Source organism: Ovis aries, chromosome 23, assembly GCF_016772045.2.
Source record: "Ovis aries strain OAR_USU_Benz2616 breed Rambouillet chromosome 23, ARS-UI_Ramb_v3.0, whole genome shotgun sequence".
NCBI lineage: Eukaryota > Metazoa > Chordata > Mammalia > Artiodactyla > Bovidae > Ovis > Ovis aries.
Window position 1 is genome coordinate 55,068,841 of NC_056076.1, and position 15,588 is coordinate 55,084,428.

General features: G+C 38.2%; 1 protein-coding gene across 45 annotated transcripts in view; it reads right to left on the bottom strand.

Moving 5' to 3' along the window:
• Positions 1-15,588, bottom strand: part of TCF4 (transcription factor 4) — a 384,383-nt gene that overhangs the window by 125,391 nt on the left and 243,404 nt on the right. For 24 of the 45 annotated variants that reach the window (XM_060405546.1, XM_042239272.1, XM_042239271.2 and 21 more), the window contains 2 exons: positions 12,988-13,117; positions 12,446-12,495 (listed from right to left, as the gene is read on the bottom strand). The exons of 5 other annotated variants lie outside the window; for them this stretch is intronic. In XM_060405546.1, the coding sequence (XP_060261529.1) occupies positions 12,446-12,495; positions 12,988-13,117 (180 nt within the window). Of the gene's footprint in view, positions 1-1,886; positions 2,035-12,445; positions 12,496-12,987; positions 13,118-13,927; positions 14,117-15,588 lie in introns of those variants that run through there. 16 more of the 45 variants (XM_060405553.1, XM_042239270.2, XM_027960908.3 and 13 more) reach the window with 3 other exon arrangements.

The window sequence follows — 15,588 nt, forward strand, 5'->3', positions numbered from 1 at the left end:
TCACAGTCTGACTCTGATCTCCCAGCTTCCCGCAGCCCCTTCTGACGCCAAGCGGGCTACAGCTTGCCCATTTCATTTCAGCCGAAAAAAGCACTGCCCCACGGTGCAGCGACAAGCGGTCTGTTTTGATATTAGTACCCCAGTATGCGCTGGGAGATAGTCAGATGTCCCCAAACTACGTGGCCTCCCCCGAGGGGCCTGGTCCCGGCCTCCCCCGGCCGCAGAGATGCTGAGCCTGCCACAGAGCCTCCGCTTTGAAAGCATCAGGGCAGGAAACGCACCCTCCGCGGGACTCAGACAGAAATGGCGGGGAGGGAAGACTCCTGCCCTCCAATCCCACACTCGTGTCTAACTGGAAATATTAACAGCCTCTCCCCACTGCCTGCCAGCCAGCAGACAGGAGCGCAAACCGAATTACGTAAGGAAGGAGTCCTTTTCTTATGTAACTGAATCTTGGTAATAGGAAGGAAACATCAGATTTTCTTATTTTTCTCTCATAAAAGAAAGAGGTTGATATGGGGGTTCAAAAGAATGGGGGTTTCCCCCCACTAATTCTCAGAGAGGGAGGAAAATGGTAATAAAATCCTCCCTTTCGGTGCCCCAGACACACTGCTTTCTCTGCTAAATGTACAGACTCTGAGTCTAACCTGGTTTAACCCGGAATGCACCTGGGATGTTCTCATTCTCTCCAGCCTTAATACATCATGCTTTTTAAGGTCTGCAGTGAGGCAGCCTCAGGTTGAGTGGCTCCATTCCTGGGTATTTCAGGAATCTGAGAGGAACCCGAGGCATTTTTAATTTGTACAGGTGACTCAATTTTGGTTGTGACCAGAACTGAACATAAAGCTTTTAAAAAAGCCTCAATGTACACATTTATGCATTCATTACACAGTGTTAAATCTAATTTGTTCTTTTTACTGTCACAGGAAGCACATGTTTAAAGCAATCTGTTTCCTCATGTGAATGCTTTCCTGTCTGTTTAAAAAAAAATTGCGACACACTTTACCCTGAGTAACCAAGAGGTGATCATAAATATCCCTAAATAGCATTAAACAGATATGAAAGACATTAACACTTTCAGAATGCCAAAGTAGTATTAAAAAAAAAAATTCTAACAGATGCTCCTAGGTCAAAAAGTGAAATGTGTGTTTCCTGAAAAAACACTCTCATCAGAATCATAAATGAACTGTGAGGAGAGGAGTGAGGTGTTGCTGAACAAACCAGGATCCTTTTGGTGAGGAACTCAGCAACCCATTGCCAAAGTGCACTTGCCATAAAAAGCCCAAACTGAAGTGGAAGTTTGATGAAAACCAATATCCTCTGCAATCCACAAGGTGGCAACGACTACAACTGAGGGGCGACCCGGTGGGGTCTCTCTCACTCCCCAGAGAAAGGTTCTGTCTCTGGAAACCCAAGCGTTATCTCTGCTCCGGGAAACCAGGAAGAGCTCTGGCCCAAAGGGACCTTTCCTGCAGTGTGTTATGTGGGGCCTGGCTTTGCTGGACATTGAAGTTGGCTGGGAAGAGATGTTTGTTATGAAATGTATCGGTCATCTCTCTCTCCTCCACCCTCTTTAGCAGATTTTTTTCCCCCTTTAAATGCAAGAATTCAAGAAATCAGCCCTTAGAAAAAAAAACTGTTCTAGGTTTCCCCACAGCTCACAAGAAAAAATACTGCCCCCACCTCCCGCCAAAGGAATTCAGCAATGGCATTGAGAAAAAACACATTAATAGGCAGCAAAGGGCAGAATCCCCCAATTCTTTGACTTTTCCAGAAAACATCTGTATAAATAATCCTGCATATTGTTACAAATGGACCTAAACAGTCCTAAACAAATGGAACTCTGTTTTACTTTAGAAGAGAAGCAAGCTGCCACGCACACCCACCTAGTCAAGGCACCTCCGTCTTCTCAGATGAAGTCAGAACCCCCAGCCTGACTTTATATGAATGCCACCACCAGCTCTACAAAGGAAGACCAGGGGCATCACTTGGGAGCCCTGCTTCTGGTCGCTTGCAGGATGACGCTGATGGAATAAGAAATAAGAAGCATGTATCTCCTTATCACTTAGAGGCAGGGCTGATTTAGGCATAAACAAATTACTGGCAGAGGGAATCATGTTATGAAGACTCTGTCATCTTGGCCTAACGTCCTCTTCCAAAAGGGAAAAGATGGGGAACATCCTTCCAACACAAACTTTGCAGAGCGATTTCGTCGATGACTAAAAAGGCTGACGAGGTGTCTCTGACTGATGGAGATACCATTGTAAGGACAAAGAGATACAGAAAGTGCTCGAAGTAGTTCCTCAATTGAGAGAAAGCCAGTGGTCTCCATTAGGTAGAATGTTTCTGAATGCACTTGAGACGCTGGCCTCCGTTTCCAGTTAGCATTCAGGAGGCTGCATGCTAACAATCTGCTCTAGCGCAGGACGAATCGGGAGGCCGGGACTGACATATATACACTACTCTGTTTAAAATAGGTAACTCGTGGGAACAGACTCCATAGCACAGGGCACTCTACTCAGTGCTTTGGGGTGACCTAAATGGGAAAGAAACAGGACAAGTGGGGAGGCATGTAAGCATAGAGCTGATGCACTCTGCACAGAAGACGCTAACACAACATGGTGAAACCGCTCGAGTCCAATAAAAATTTTAAAAAAGAAAAACAGGAAAAAAAAAAAAACAAACAACTTCTTTAGTGTCCAAAGAAAAGTAGTTACTCTGTTGCTGACAATGCATTGCCAGGGCTTATCATGAATATCATTCGCTGTCATAATTTCTAGATACCTACAATGCATCAAGCATATGCTAAGCACATTCTATATATTTTTGTAGTTTATCATGATATCCTTAGGAGGGACATATATTTTCCCCATTTTCCAGGGAAAGAGTCAAGAATGACATCCTATGCCCAGAGCCAGGTAACTAGTCACTGGCACAATCAACTTAAAAAAAAAAAATGGGTGATCAGATTCTGTGCTCTTAACCAGCAGATGATACTGTTTCTAGTAGAGATATCCTATCCTGGAATATCTGGATATTCTAGGGGATATGCCTGGGCCAAAGTTGTGCATTATAACCAGTGACTTAAGAGGTATTGAGGGTCATTCTACAATGAGATGAAACTTGTCAATATTCAATTTATTCCAGATCGTCAAATATTTGCTAAATGAGCCAGGGTGCACAAAGTTTCCGGTCCACAAAGTGTTCCGAACAGCTACAGCCTCATGAATAAGGACACAGACAGAAACCTCAAGGGCAGACTGCCAAGGTGACTATCCCAGCTCTGCCACATACTGGCTGTGTGACCTTGGGCATGTTTCTTCACCTCTCTGTGCCTCTATTCTTTTATCCCTAAATAAACAGTAGCACCCATCTCATTGAATCTGTGAAGGAATAAATGATTTAACAGATGCCAAGTGCTCAGTATCTGGCGCAGAATAAACACTAGGTTAAGGGTCTGTTACCGGTTCACCAACATCAGCTCACGCAGCAGATATTACCTCTATCTACTCTGGAGACCACAAAACAGGCTTGTGACCCAACCAAGGCCACCAAGTGAGTAAGGAGAGGACATGAGACGCTAAAGCAGGAAGATTTCTAGTGGCGTTGTCTGCACACGACTCTACCACTTTTATTACTATATTCATTCAATGGAAATATATTTCTAAGTAATACGCAAAAAGCAATGAGTTGAGTTTCGATGGGACAAAAAAGATGTATGTAAAACAAAAAAGACCTTTACCCTCTGCAGGGTGGTTACAGGTGAGTAAGGGGATTCAGCTGCTCCATAAAGAAACCGAAAGGACAAAATATCCCTGGGTCACACTGTGTGATTTCATTTCTTGAATGTACAACTTTCTCAAAAGGCCAGACTTTCTGCTCTTTTTAAAAATGCTAAGGCCATTCCCCAAATTTGGCTGTGAGCGACATTACACTGAGAATCTCCCTAAACACCAAGGACCTTAGTTGTGAAGCTTCGCAATTCAGATAAAGCACACACTGAAGAGAAAGAACTGTTCAACAATACATGGCGTGCCTGGCTTTTAGCTTAGCTGGGGAAATGCTTTCAATAAGTATAAACGAAGAAAGAAGGGAATGAAGGAACGGATGAATGGATGAAAACGTCTAAAAATGACTTTTCCCCTCCCACCTGGGTACTCCCAGTTTATTATAGGGTTCCACTTAACAGCTAGATTGCTGATGTAATTTATTAAAGGGGAAACAAAATGGCAGTGTTTCTAAAATACTTACTGGGGTTTGAATTTTCTAATTCCAACTATATCTGTCCATAATAAATATGATTCTGTTCTCTTTCGCCCAGCACTAGCGACTAAGCTACAGATTATATGTGACAACATCTCATACACTTAAAAATTCACATAAAGGAACTCTATGAGGACTGCCTAGGTTCTGCCACTGAAATTTCACTCACAAGGCACAGGCCTTACTATTAAAACATAAGTGGCAGAATGTGTTATCTTTTTATTATACAACAATACTTTCAAACAGTGTAACAGTTACAGAAATAGGTTTATTTCCTATTTAGCTTCAAGGTTGAAAACATTCAAACTGATTCAACAAGTCTCCATCCCCAGGCCATGAATATTCTTTTAAACTCTCAGCTTCAGGAGAAATGACACGCAAGTTAAGTATGTTGCATCCTTAAACAAATTTTATTTTTATCTCCTCTGCTAACATCTCAAGCTATTACACTTTCCTATCATAAAGCCCAATTTTTATACTCCACTTATTATTGAATTATTTTGCACTTCAAGTTCTTTTCATAATGAGCAAGCCAGAAAATATTATTGTACCCTGGGCTTATACACCTGAGCACCTGTGAAACAGCCGTATTCCCCAAACAGGGTTACTCCAAAACATTACCGCCAAGAATCAGCCACCTACTTGAAACTGCCTTCTCATAGCAGCTAATGATATAATGATATACTGTGCCAATCGGTAGAATGAAAGCCATTACAATATTATTATAAGTATAATCCAGGAGGCATATTTAGAATGATATGGGCTGGGAGGGAGGAAGCTGCTGGAGACAGTTAGGAACTCTGTCTCAGATGATATCTAAATAATTGTTCCAAAATAGCATTATTCTAAAATCCCTGGATGGGAACAGCAGTGGAGACAGTGACGGGTCTTGTATGTGTGTGGAAGGCAGGTACCACAAGAGTCGTTTTTCTGACAAAACCTAAGTCTTTCTAACGTGAGTCCATGCTCTTTCATCACCAGGGCTGAAAAATACAACTGATAGAGGAAAACACCAAAATTTTCCCTTTATACCTGGCCATGAAGGGAGCTGCTCAATACAACGTCCCCATTCTTCTGTGACACTGAGCATTCAAAATAAATGTAGGGAAACGTAATCCACGCACAGACCCTCCTCTGATTACTCCAGAAGTAAACGCTTATGGATCAAGTTTCAACCCTAGCAGGGTGTTTATGATTAATTCCTCCGACGACAAAATTAGACTCGGAAGACAATAGTGGGTGTCTCTGAAGCACGGAAAAGGAATTCTTAAAAGATTCTTTTCAAAATCCCATTTGCACATTCTCTTGGAATTCAAATAGATATTTCTCCCTGAAACTTAAAATCACCCTTATTTCCAACCCTGAAATTTTCCAAACTGCAGACTCTTCTGCACTACCTGCATTTCTCTGAAGAGGGAGTATAGGCTCTAGAAAAGCAGAAACTCCAACAGCTCTGCACCTACACAACAGCGGCAGCCAAACACCCGAAACACCCAGAATCACTCACAGGCTGCTGTTCTGAGATAAAATAATGGAGTATTACAATTACAAACTCTGCACCGAATTTTAAGAAAAGCTCTCATTCCTTTGAAAATGAACATGTTTGTGTTCACAGACAACACCCTGGGACAGTGAAGACCAAGGCTAAGAATCTCAGGCTATTGCTTTGAAACGCAACTTTATGTTCAGTGTTAAGAATTCAGTGCAACTTGTGAAAAAAATAAAACAACACAGCAAGTGTCTGTCAACAGCCTGACACAATCTAACCTGCCTTAAGAAAATAAAACTTCACTGTGTTTGAAGAGATTCTTTATACCTTTTAGGATTGTTGCTACGTATTTGTTCTACGAGCATCTTACTTAAAATCCTCCAAATTCGATCTGACTTTCATTCACAACTTTCAAACAAAAAATTTAGAATTGCTTGAAGACAAGAAGACACACCTTGAAAAGGCAGAGTTGTCAGTAATTGGTGGTGGTGGGCGGGGGGAAGGTGCAGAAAGAGAAAACTCCTCAATGTTAGAAAATCAACAAATGTTTCAGTCGAGAAAATATTACAAGTTTAAAAGATGATGCTCAACCGAATACTAAGCCAAGCATCTCTATTATTCCACAAACATAAAATAAAGGTACTTGAGCCAGATTGTGCAGAACAAATTTCTATAATTTCCGAACACACGCAAGCCTGTCATAATTCTCTCTCTAGGCTCTCCAGCAGCCTTACAGTCGTTTCTTACCTTCTTAATAATTAAACCATTCAGAGGAAGCCCAAGACTTCACTGCAAAGTATACTCTTCAATGAAGGTGATAATGTAAGGTTGGAAATAACAGTTGCCTGAAATGTGTTTCTCTTTTCTCAACAAATGAGTCCAGCTCTACACTGAATGCTATTGTTCCAGTGAAATTTCGACAGAAATCTAAGGGGGTGAAATACTGAAAACCTGGTTAAAAAAGAAAAATAGATGACGGTGGGAGGGGAGGCACATCACAGGTACCACCTCGGAAGAGCTTGCTTAGTGGGATAATCAGATAAAGCTGGCTGACAAGGCAGCTCCATGGTGGAGAGAGCTGATGGCTGTCTTGTGAGTCTTTCAAGCACACATCCTTATCATCTGTAAGGATAATCCGAACAGAGATCAAAAATACATAAACCTTTCACCCATAGTTAACTGAAGTTTTTCTTCTCCCTTACATTTCTTCTCACTTTATATTTAAGATACACACACATCAGAAGACACCTTTAAAAAGGCGAATTTAAAAGGAGCAGAATTGGATTTCAAGACAAGGAGGGCAGTGGATGAGAATCCTTAAGATTCTGAAATTCCAAACAAAAATACATAAATCTTTGAGCAATCTCCTGAGACACTGAAATGCCTTATGGGATAGATGTTGTTTATTTGGATGAATTTTATAGCATTCAAAAGTACTTTCCATGGAATAAGAACCCTCAATGTAAAGTTAAATATAGAGATTCTCCTATGTTTGTTTCACAACCAGCAATTCAAAGAAAGCCTAACTTCTATAACCTATAACTGCAGGGAAAAGGAGAAAACTGGTTTTCAAAGAAAACAAATAAATACTTCTTTTGTGATGAGTATTTTTGCGACTTTCAAGGTGCTTCCCAATGTCATGTTACATATTCTGTGTGAATTCTGTGAAAAATACTTTTGTCCTGTTTGGAATGATTTACTTGCATTATCCTTCACCTTATTTCTGCTTATACATTTTCATAACAAGCATAATTTAAATAACCACACCTCAGACATCAATATCATTAATTGGAAATGGGTACTTTTTAACTATTGTGAGCTGTCTAATATTTTAATGTAAACACCTACAGTTAAACTTTTTCACAAAGTATCTGCTTCTCTAGGAATGAACTTTGAAGAAGCCCCCCCTCCTTTTATATCTTATCACACAATTGTCTTCTTCTAGACTTTTCTAAACAGGATGGAGCCCAGGTGGCTGACACTTAGTTCACTTTAAAATCAACATAAATTTTATTTTAGCAAAAGTTGTATTGTCACTCAAGTTAAAAATTTGTTCTCATGAAAAGGCATCATTTTGATTTCCTTGAAATCAATTTCAAAAGTATTGGGGGGAAATTAAGTGTTTTAAGTACTGAGTTTTTCAGTTACATATATATACTTTCTTGGCTTCTAATAAGAGAGAAACAATGGCCAAGTTCTCTTTTAAATTGTGATTTCCTCAAGCATTTGAAAAAAAAATCTAAAAATAGCTTAGGATATAAACTCAACATCATGTTTGCAACCTTCAAATATGAAGGTTTTTATATAATGGAAAATACTGAGAACAGTTAATGCTGTCAGCATTATACAACTTTTCCTGTTATTTCTAAAAGTCTCTTCTGTAAAATAATGTCTCATCCAGACTTAAAGATTTTATTTTGCTTAAGAAGTCTACCCTTAAAAAAAACTGGTTAACCTGGTCTCTCTCATGCACATTGAGTCTGTATTTTTCAAGTCTACCTAATGAACTTATATGTATATCTTATATCTTAACTTATATCTCAAATTTTCTTGCAGAGTCCAAATTTTATTTCAGATTCTTTACCATAGCTGAGATTGCTTTCTTTAAAATTCATGTGTTCAAAATTATTTCTGACCACTTACAAAGTTTGTTAGACCTTTCTGAATTTAAAACCAAAAACCAAACCAAAAATCAACTGCAATTTAACATAGAAAATAGACTTTCTTAAAAAGTACAGTTTGGAAAAAAAAAAAAAGATAGCCTGTAATAAGAGAGATTATAGACTGTTTCTAAAGATAAAACTTCATATTTCCAGAGAATTCTGAAGTTCCAAGGATTCCAACTGAGGATGTTAGTGAGACTGTCACTAAATTGGATTAGAAATGGAGATAAATTCCACCAATATTTGAAGTAGAAGGGTTGGAGCTATTAATATAGTTTCTGGTTACAAGAATATCATTTTGAAACAGGTCTTATGTGTTTACATTTTGGTGGGTACATGAAAGTTTCTGAAAGACAATGTCCTTTGTATCTGTGTTTTTCCTGTGTGTTTGGGAAAAAAATATTTTAAAACAGCAACACATTAAAAAAATTATTTTTGCTTTCTAGATTTTAATGCTTCCATGTTAATTTCTAAGAATCACGGACCATTTTATCCAAAAATGTGATTTAAAGTGATGTGTTTTTCTCTGCATGAGTTCATGACTCAATATGTAGGATGATTAGGCCATACAAGATAGGAAATTTGCTGGACAGAGCAGTAAAGTGGGAAAATAATAAGTTTAAGATGATATATGGTTTCAAAAAGGAAAACCAAGATGCGGAAATCAAACAATTAGTTCATGGGCAGATGTGAGAAATTAGGCAAGATAAATCCTCGCATCCACAAAAAACAAAGCTGTATTGTTAAAGTCCTATCCAAAGATGAGGGCTATCAGAAATTGAGATGTGGCTGAAGAGAGCAACATACTAAAACGAGACAAGAACACAAAAATGTTCCGCAGTACTAAGCAGGGCTCTTGTGGGCAATTAGGTAGTTGTCAATTTCACACAGCTTCTCCTTTAAGAAAACATCACCCCAGCCCTTAACTATAGGCCTCTGTTCTCCAAGGGGACAGACTCCCTTCCCTCCACTGCGCCTGTGCGCTGCGACCCTGCAGGCTGGTCCTTCCGCCACCCTATCACTGTCATGCTTCCATAGTGACTCAAGGTCTCTTGATGCAGTGCACAGTACAAACACATTCAAGGATCCTGCCAGATCCATGACACGACGTTGGGCCAGGCTTATGTTTTCTCTCTCCCACAGATGCTGCCGTTATTTTCAAAAACAGGGCCAGGCCAGCCCCTCACTCTCTCAATTTCCTGTGAAGATCCAGCCTAATGGTAGCAAGAGAGAAGCTCGGCTTCTGTCCCCGAGTTGTGCCATAAATAGTATCTGATTACAGATGTCACCACTTACATTTTCTTTTATGGTAAGGAAGAGAAAGGGCCCATTTCGAAAAGGAGGGAAGAAAAGTGAGTTGATGGAACAGATTGTGACAGATTCATTAGTATTTATCATGGTAAATATGTATTGATGAAAACATATAAATGTATTTATCCAGTCATTATCACTCCAAAAGAAACCTTTTATTATCCCCAATTTTTTATCTGTCATAAAAATATTCATAGATATTGAAGTAAGTTTTAGAAGCATCTTTTTATGGGATAAATAGTCATAATTTTATTTGAGGACTGAAGATACAGAAATACAGATCTACTGGAGCAAAAGTGTTATAGAATCTAATACAGATCATCAGTTTAGATGAAACTGAAATATTTATTTTATTCAGTGATAAGGCATGTGGATTCTGTTATCAGTAATAAGCATTCCAATTCATACAACAAAGCTCATATAAACTGAGCTAAACTGCTATTAAAAGAGGGCTGAGATTTGTTGAAGTAATGACAATAAACAGATGACTAGATTTTAAAATCAACCAAACTGCCTTCTTCTTGCTTAAAGCAGACAAACAAGAAGCAAAACAAAAATTTTAAATTACAAGGCTAAAATTCTCATTTCAACTTAGTTTTCCTCCTTATCTTTCAAAAAGAGTTCTTTATGGAGCAAAATACCAAATATTCCTTAAGGACCACTGAAACATCTAGCTAACATAAATTTTCAAAGAAGAGGAATCCCTACACTGACCATCAAAAGCCAAAAATTAAGTAATACAAATTTCCAGTTCCAGATTTATTGGGAAGCAAGGAAAGACACTCTTATAGTTCTGAACGTATGACAACATATCAGTAACACATAACTGTTTTAACAGCAAAGAAAAAACTATACCAGTAACATATTCTATACTGGCCAGTTAGCTCTACAGAAAATACTTAAAAATTGACAATGAATTATGAGAAATTGTTTTTGACAATGATTAAGTGGATAGATAATATCTAATGCCACACCAAAGCACTCCTTAGAAACTCTGCAAATTTCTGCATAATTTATTTCAGCACTGAAAAAAAAATAAACTAAGTTAATTTGAAGATGAAACATAATCAGTGTACTATCACTTTAACTTTTGCATTGCTTTTATAGAAGAGTTTATTCTATCACTTTAAAATATTTAAAGGTCCACTTATTGTATTTAATACTGTCCGATTAGGTTCAGACATGTTTAAAATGTAAACAGCTGTGAGTACTGTATCATTTGAAGTTGTCATAAAAGCTATTAAAAGCTAAAGTTTCACCTACATTAAATCCACCACAAATTTAAAGCTTAAAATACGGTTATAAAAACCTGAGAGGATATTAGTCAATTTCAAGACAACACAGAAACACAAGAATAAAACCACTCAGTATGTTTTTAAACGACTTATTGGTAGTCCAAAGTGATTATTTTATACACCATTGGCAGTTTTATTTACACAATATTTTTCTATATTTATGGATAATTTTGTGATGCTTTTTCAACATTACCAAGTCTCTGATAATCAGCATACAAAATTTGTTTTTTCCCTGATAAGACTTATTCTGATATATTCGCTTAATAATTTTTTGGATGAGCTGAACTGAAATCAAGTCAAATACACAGGTGTTTGGGTTAATCTAATCTTAGCACATTTGCAAAACCCATTATTCTTCTAATTTATTAAAAATGAAATAAAAACTAATATGCAAGCACTGATTGGTAATATTTTCAGAAATCTCAATATAATTTTATTTTAGTGTACAAGAACTTATGATAAGGCTCATTAGCATTCTTTTCAAAGAATACTAATGCTCTACAGAACACAGAATTAAATTAAAGCTATATATATATATAAATTTATCATAGGAGGGAAGGAAGAACAAAAGGGAGGAGAAAGTAAGGAGGAAACAGGGAAAGAAAAGAGAAACTCATATTTTGATTCTACATAGGGGGAAATTACCAGAAATGGACCAGTTCTAAACAAAATTAAATTACCTAGGAATTCAAGTTTGAAAACATATGTTTTCATATATATGAACATATACATATAAGGATAAATATATATATATAAAGATTGAAAATAAAACATCATGTATTTAACTGTGATCATAACCAACTTTTGTTATGCTGGCAAATGGAGAGACCCCCAGCAACCCCGGCTCAAAGCTCTAGGTATTAAAAAGACCCAGAATGCTTTTGGTTCCAGCTGGATTCTTCTAGTTACCACCTGGTATTCCAGACACAAATGGCCACCGAGGCAGCTACCTTCCCAGCCTTTATTCAGTCCCCTCTCTAGAAAATAGAGACATTCTCCCTGCACTCTGGGCTGAAACCCATGTAAATTTTTCCTAAATCCTCTCCACAAATCTCCTTTCGCATGCAAATCCATAAATCATCATAATACCGACAAAGAATTTAACCAACACATGAAACTAATACTCATTCTCCTGAAAGCTCTGTGCAGGTAAAACTCCTGGAACTTCAGGCACCGTTTCAAGGCTCTCTTCAGAGCTTAACCAGCTGAATATCAACACACCCACCCTATCTTCCAGGATGTGCAATTAATCACTCCAACGTGGGTCAGGTGGCTGGGGGTGCAGGTCCCTGCTACCTCATCCACATTCTTGATAAAACACGCCACTCTGGTGGATGGGACCCCATTTACTCCTATCTCCTTGGCATCAATACAGAGCTGAACAAAATAAACAATATACAAAAGCAGAAACGAGCAGTACTTACTGAAGATGGCAAACCTGGAGGGACTTTTCGAACTTTCTTTGTCTGAACCTCTGAAAGAAAATGAGGAGGCTGTGAGGTTCCCTGCGTGCCCATTCTCCTAACTCAGACAGATTACACCACGAAGCCATTTAGAGTCAACCAGATTTTCTTAAATCGTTACTTTAGCAAAATGTCACTGCCGCTACCATCTTTTTCCTCTGGCAGAAATCAAAGTCTGCCTCGTTCATAAAAATGAAGAGATTTAACTTTTTAATGCTTTGGTTTTTAAAAGAGGTTCCTTAGCTGGGCGGCCAAGAGAAAACAAGAAATAAGCATACACCAAAATAGCTCTCCTGCTACTATAAGTTGTTAACATACCCACTCAGCGTATTACTAGGGTGGTGGGGAGGCGATCATGAGCCCGAAGATTGAGCACAATTTTATGGGGCTTTTTTTTTGGAGAGGTGGAGTGAGGACAGGTTGAGAGGATGGTATTAAGAAAGAAAGAGAAAGAAAAAGATTACTAATAATCACTCAGGCATTCAAAGAGAGGAATACCTTACCCAGGGCACTACCGTGAAGAGGCCTCCTTCGGGGGTTATTGCTAGAATACTGATAATACTGGGAACCAGGTTTGGTGGGCGAAAGGGTTCCTGGGTTGCCCATATCCATGTCACCTCCAAGGAGACTCTGCTAAAAGGTTAAAAAGGAAAAACAAACATATAAGGTTAAGTTTTGACATTCGCCACCCCCCTCACCAACTGACTGTTAGTACTTAAACCAATGCAATAAAGGAAACAGCATCTGCTAAAGCTGAAACAATTAAAACCCAACCCGGCAGAAAGGAAAAGAAAAGCCATCTAAGAAGCTACTCCGAATTTGTGAATTTTTAGTTCCTTAATTTTGGAGAAGAAGGTAGACGGTGATGCTCGTTAAACATGATTTTCATCTTTTAAGACGACTGATATGTTCACCTTGTAAGTAAAGGGCATTTATGTCAGGTTACAATTTTCTTGATCTGGAGTTAGGTTCATATCTGGGAACAAGTCATGCCCTTCCCTGAACAAGAACCAGGCAGAATCTGGTTTTTCGGACGCATACAACTTCCCCCCTGCTCACACTGGGGGAAGAGTATAGATGTTCATATCCACTGGGAACCCTGCCTCTCTGCGAGACCCTCCACAAATTCACACCGCACCCCCAGAAGACAGAATGCCATCTGAACCAGGAGGAAATTCAAAATGCTCACATTGACTTCAAAATTGTAGGAACAGTAGGCATCCTGAACCAACAGGAGCACATTAAAGGACTTCAGAATACCCTCTTGAGGACTATCAGAAACTAAAACACATCCCCACAGATTAAACATTTACCTGAACACTAGAAAATTCTCCCAAATATCATTAACCTATTATGGCGTGACAAATCACTAAACTTTCGAAAATGATGACATACGAAAACTTAAATCATATGACAGACTCTAAAAACTACATAGAAACTTACCCACAATATATAAATCGCCTGATTATACTCTGCATTGAACACATTGTTCTTTTAATTATTCGGATATGCAAGAAAACCAGTGTAGATACTACCATTTATATTAAGAACAAATTTACTATTAAATAAAGAAATTTTAAAATTAAGTACTAAAAAATCTAACTTTATCGTTACTTGTAATCAACTTTTACTGACTGAACTAATTACTGTCCTTGATAAAGTGCAGAATGTGTTTTCCCTAATCTAAATTCTAATCACCATGTCACTCACAACAGACTTAGAGATGCTTCACTAACACACTATTCACATGCAAAATACTCTAAATAGGCCAATTATGACTCTGCCCCTGTTCCCCGGTTAACCCGCTGAGAACTGAAAAATTTCACAAGGCAGTCACCAACTAAAACAAAGGGTCCTTGTTTTAAATTAAGACAGTCTTTTTGATTCCTAAATAGCTCAACAAAGTGGCATGTCTTCTGGTGAAAGCAGTTGGTCAAATATGACCCATAAGCTGGAAAATCAAAAATTCAAACATCCCCTCTCCACCACCATATACCTTAAATATCATAAAGAGAATCCCTCTATTCTGAGGGATTTTTGTCAGAGCTGGAGAAGTCATATATAAAGGACTAATCAGCTTCTGACAAGCTTGCCTTCACTGCTTCCAGTTTAAGACTCTTCCAGTTTAAGACACATAATAAACATTACTTTAAAATTTTGAGGATGAGATTTTAGGACAGAAGGGCATTTTGAGTATAAACTCATTTCGAATATCTTAATATTTACCAAATGCCTGAGACAACCGGATCATTTACCAGACAGAAATTTGACATTCGCATATTCAATTATTGCCTCTTCCGAATTTAGGAAAGAAAACAAAATGCAAGCCAATGACAAACTAAACTAGAGAGCTCTTTACAACAGTTTCCAATAAATCAGGAAACCAACAGCGTAACATCAAAATTTTAAAAATCACTTTAGGAGTGGCATTTAACATTTTTAGAATGTCAACCTGAAATTTCGCTCTTGATAAATAGATTTAAGTCCAAGTTTTCTTCGCAATTCCCATCAGTAAAGCCGTAAATGATTTAAATCACAACCTCTTTACATTTTGGGAAATCTACAAATGAGCCTTCATTTCACTGGAAAGAGGAGTTTAAAAATGATCTTACTGATAACTTCATAGTTTAGCTATCACCCTTATTTCTGCAATTTTCTCTCCCTAAAATTATACAAAATATCCCCCAAAGGGCTGAGCAGATAGGTTGAAATGCTTGCTTGTCTTTTTAATGAGCTTAACCATTGCTTAATTCTTGTTGGTCCTAGTGGCAAAGGTTTTCCCTCTCAAGAAAGTCGACGCATTCAATAGGTCACCATCAAAACAAACACGCTTGCTGCACTGTGAGCAGTATTCACAATAGAGCTGTGAAAAATATAAAATGATAACTAGATAGCTAACTGGCTGTAGCTGACCTCATTGTTGTTAATTTTAAAGAAAGTCATTTCGTGGACCAGTTGCAAATAGAGCAGGCTTCCAGCTCTTACGTGACACCAACTATGTACAGCAACACAGGACTGAGCAGACAGCACTTACAAACGTTTAGTGGCTCGTGCTTTGTATTTTTTTTTGGACAAAGCACATTCCTGTTTCTTTCTTTTTAAGT